General features: G+C 32.9%; 1 protein-coding gene across 1 annotated transcript; it reads left to right on the forward strand.

Annotated features, from left to right (window-relative positions):
- Window positions 1-897: 897 nt before the first annotated feature.
- On the forward strand, window positions 898-3233 carry LOC110878829 (60S ribosomal protein L10a-1). Its single transcript, XM_022127209.2, has 6 exons — window positions 898-1016; window positions 1240-1277; window positions 2127-2346; window positions 2434-2599; window positions 2710-2915; window positions 3013-3233. Exons 2-6 carry the CDS (start codon window positions 1273-1275, stop codon window positions 3064-3066), a joined length of 651 nt encoding a protein of 216 aa, XP_021982901.1. The 5' UTR covers window positions 898-1016; window positions 1240-1272; the 3' UTR covers window positions 3067-3233.
- Window positions 3234-4295: the final 1062 nt, after the last annotated feature.

The following is a 4295-nucleotide window of genomic DNA, read 5'->3' on the forward strand; positions in this document are numbered from 1 at the left end:
ATACTGAACACGTGTATTACACGGCTTAAGTAAATAGAATGTTATATACTTAATAACAAAAAAAAATATGTCTTTTAAAAATCATTTAGTGTTCGCTTTAAAGATAACTTGGTACTTTATTTAGATAATCCGTTTGTAATTTTAGTCTTCTAAGTTATATACTATAAGTACTTGTACATATGATTTGATACTTTATTAATAATTATTGTTTATATCCAAATAATATATTTTATCTTAAGAAATATATATGGTTAGGGTAAAATGAAAATTTCTACAAGTTGTGAGAACTTAGAGAACTTGGCCTTACAAAAAGTTTTTTGAATTTTTTACATGGGGTGTGAATGAGCGGTTAGAGACTCAGGACGTTAAACTTTTTGATTTTGGATTCAAGTGGTTAAAACCACTAAAACATAGGGACTCAAAAAGTAATTTACTATTAATTAAATTTGAAATTATACGTTTGATCTCTAACTATATTAAATAATATTATACTTATTATATTATTTGATACATTTATATTTGTTATAGATAATTATTAAGTAAATTTGAATTTATACGTTTATATCTCTAACTATATTAATTAATATTATATTACATTTTGTGTATAAGAATTAATATGTAATACTATTATTAAAAGGGAGGAGGCACCCGAGAGACATGTGTACAAAAAGATTTTTGTTTATTAGTTTAGGAAGATTGGATATAAAGTAGTTAAATGAGTTTTATTCATATAGACATTCGATATAAAGTAGTTAAGCGAGTCTTATTCATGTTTAAAACCTGTATTGTTCATGTCGTCAAATACCTGTTAAACCCGCTAAGACACGACTTACCAGCCATAGTTCGAAACAAATTAATAAATTAACATTACATAAGAAAGTGACCCGAAATACGATTATGGGTCAAGGTGTTCACGACCCAGGCCCAATTAGGGTTTCGTCTTATTACTAAGTTGAATAATACTATAACTCAGCCGCTGTCTTCCTCCCTGCTTGCAGTTAGGGTTTATACCGAAGGTAAACATCTTCTTCATCTTCTCTTAACCGTTCAATCAGATCTACACGCTTCATTATTCCTTAATTTCAAACACATGATGTTACAAATTGAACTATGTTCGTTTGTTTCATCTATAGTTAGCTCGTTTTCGTTACTAAAATTGAATTAGATCTTTCAATGTTCATGTTTAATTAGCTCATTGACGATGAAATTGATAGCTTGTTTTCTTATTTTTGTCTGCAGAAGTGAAGTTTCACTAAGGAAAACCTAACAAAAATGAGGTACGTGTTTAGATTCAGTCATTTTAATTGTAATTAGCTTGTTATTAATTTTTCCTTTAGGTTTTATGAGATACGTGATCAACAGTTTTCTGATTTGTATGCGTATTGTTTGAGTTTAGGTTTTAGTTTAAACATGAATCTGTTAAAAATGTGATACTTGAATGATTTTAATTCATTGTGTTATAAGTAAAAAATGTGATATTTGAATGAAATTAATACATTGTTTAATCTGTAAATAATGTGATATTTGAATGAAATTAATACATTGTTTAATCTGTAAATAATGTGATATTTGATTGAATTTAACACATTTTGTAATAAGTAAAAAAATGTGATATTTGAATGAAATTAATACATGGTGTAATCTGTAAAAAATATGATATTTAATTGAATTTAATACATTGTGTAATCTGTAAATAGTGTGATATTTTAATGAATTTGATACATTGTGGAATCCGTAAAAAGTTGTGATGTTTGAGTGAAATTTAGTACATTGTGAAATCTGTAAAAGAAATTGTGATGTTTGAGTAAAATTTAGTACATTGTGGAATCTGTAAGAGATGTGATATTTGAATGAGTTTGATACATTGTAGAATCTGGAATCTGTTATATGACAATTTCATGTAAACAAGATATGTATGTATCACTGTTCGTCGAACTACGCCTTTTGAATTGCTTTGTTTTATGATAACCTCATGGAATTTGGTTTGATTTTGCAATGATGGATTTTAAATTTTTAAACAGGAGATTGATGTTAAGTTTGTTTAATTTTGGAAGACTTTTTGGATTTTCAGTTTAACTGTGGTGTTTACATGATCGCTTATTTCTTTGATTATTTGATTTTCGCAGTAAGCTTCAGAGTGAAGCCCTGCGTGAGGCCATTACTCAAATTACCACCGATGCCAAAGAAAAGAAGCGTAACTTCACCGAGACTATCGAGCTCCAGATTGGACTCAAGAACTACGACCCACAAAAGGACAAGCGTTTCAGTGGCACCGTGAAATTGCCTCACATTCCTCGCCCTAAGTTGAAAGTTTGCATGCTCGGGGATGCTCAGCATGTAGAAGAGGTAAGTTTTTGTTAGTTTGTCACAAATCTTTGATAGAAGTTATGACATTACAATTGCCTAAACGATTATGCTTGTTGGTATTTACAGGCCCAAAAGATCGGTCTTGAATACATGGATGTTGAAGGACTTAAGAAGCTCAACAAGAACAAAAAGTTGGTGAAGAAGCTTGCCAAGAAACACCAAGCGTTTTTGGCTTCTGAATCTGTTATCAAGCAGATCCCTCGTTTGTTGGGCCCTGGTCTAAACAAGGCCGGTAAGTGTATCTGTTGAAAAAAAGGCTTACGGATTTTGATTAAACGTTGTTTTTTATATATGTTTAATTGTTGTTTTGAACTGTAAATAGTTTTCTTTTTGGCAATGCAGGTAAATTCCCGACACTTGTTTCCCACCAGGAATCCCTCGAGGCTAAGGTGAATGAAACCAAGGCAACTGTCAAGTTTCAACTGAAAAAGGTGTTGTGCATGGGAGTTGCTGTCGGGAACTGCAGCATGGAGGAGAAACAGATTTTTCAAAACGTTCAGATGAGCGTTAATTTTCTTGTTTCGTTGTTGAAGAAAAACTGGCAGAATGTGAGTTAAACTCTTCATAATCAAATCTTTCTACGTATATGTTAAAACATTGATCAAATCGGGTTCCATTTCTTATAATCTTGTTTATTGATTGCAGGTCCGATGTTTGTACTTGAAGACGACAATGGGAAAGCCGGTTCGCATCTTTTAGGTGTTTTATCTTTGTTTTTGGTTGAGCCAGTTTCAGGAAGCATTTCCATTTAATGGGTGCTATTGTTTTTGACTTGTTGGATGTTTGTTTTCTTATTGTATTAGATGCTGCTATGAACATTATGGTTAATGGTTACAGACCATTTATTCTTATTTCTATATGTTTCAGCCATTTCTCGGTTATCACTTTGCACCCAAGTTCATTCATTTTGTGCAAAAAAATACAAGGCTATATGGTGTGGTCTTAACTTTTGAACCCGCACTCTCCATCTGTGCTCCTCTCACTCATTGGCTGGATTTTGGAACACATTCACCTCGCCTCATATGTAAGATCATGCCCATTATCCCTCTCGCTAGTCTATGTGAGCTCGCTGCCAGGTAGCGTTGTCGGGTCGCTAGCTTGGGAAGTGGGATCATTTTCGCGATCGAGGGTTACCGTGCATCTACCCTAGTCTATGTGGCGGGGGACGTGAATTCACACCACATAGCCTAATAAACGTGACATAGACCTAAACACGATTTGCTTAATTCTATTATATAGTCGGTTTTTACCTGAAAACAATTCATGTTTTTTTTTTCTTTTACACATTTTACCACTTTGAAACTATAAATTCATGCTCACAATTAGAGGTGCACAAAAAAAAAGCGTACCGGACCCGGTAAAAAAAACCCGGAATTCTTAATTCCCAGGTATTCTATACCCGAAACCGGAACCGACTCTATACGTAGGGTATAGATAGGGTATGTATTTTGATCTCAATACCTGAAACCGGAACCGATCATACCCGATTAATACCCGAAACTTGACAAGAACTGTAACCGAAACTGATTATACCCGACTATACCCAATACATGATTCTAATATCTTTCTTTTAAATTTATGTTAGTGTATTTATTTTAATTTTCTTACATTATACAATGCATGTTTAATAATAATAAACAAAAAATACGGGAAAATAGGGTTAAAAACGCAATAGAGTATTAAAATATGAAAATATAGAACTAAAAAAACTCGGAAATAGGGTATAAAAAACCCGAAAATAGGGTATTTTAATACCCGGTTTCTTAAGAACCGGCACCGAACCCTACCCGGAACCGGCACATAGGGTATGGTTTTTCGGTCAAATAATCGAAAACTGGTTATAGCAATAACCGGTTCCAACCTTTAAAACGAGAAACCGAAACTGGTTATTAATAATACCAGGTTTGTGCACCTCTATTCACAACATG

This window comes from Helianthus annuus, chromosome 1 (assembly GCF_002127325.2).
Source record: "Helianthus annuus cultivar XRQ/B chromosome 1, HanXRQr2.0-SUNRISE, whole genome shotgun sequence".
NCBI lineage: Eukaryota > Viridiplantae > Streptophyta > Magnoliopsida > Asterales > Asteraceae > Helianthus > Helianthus annuus.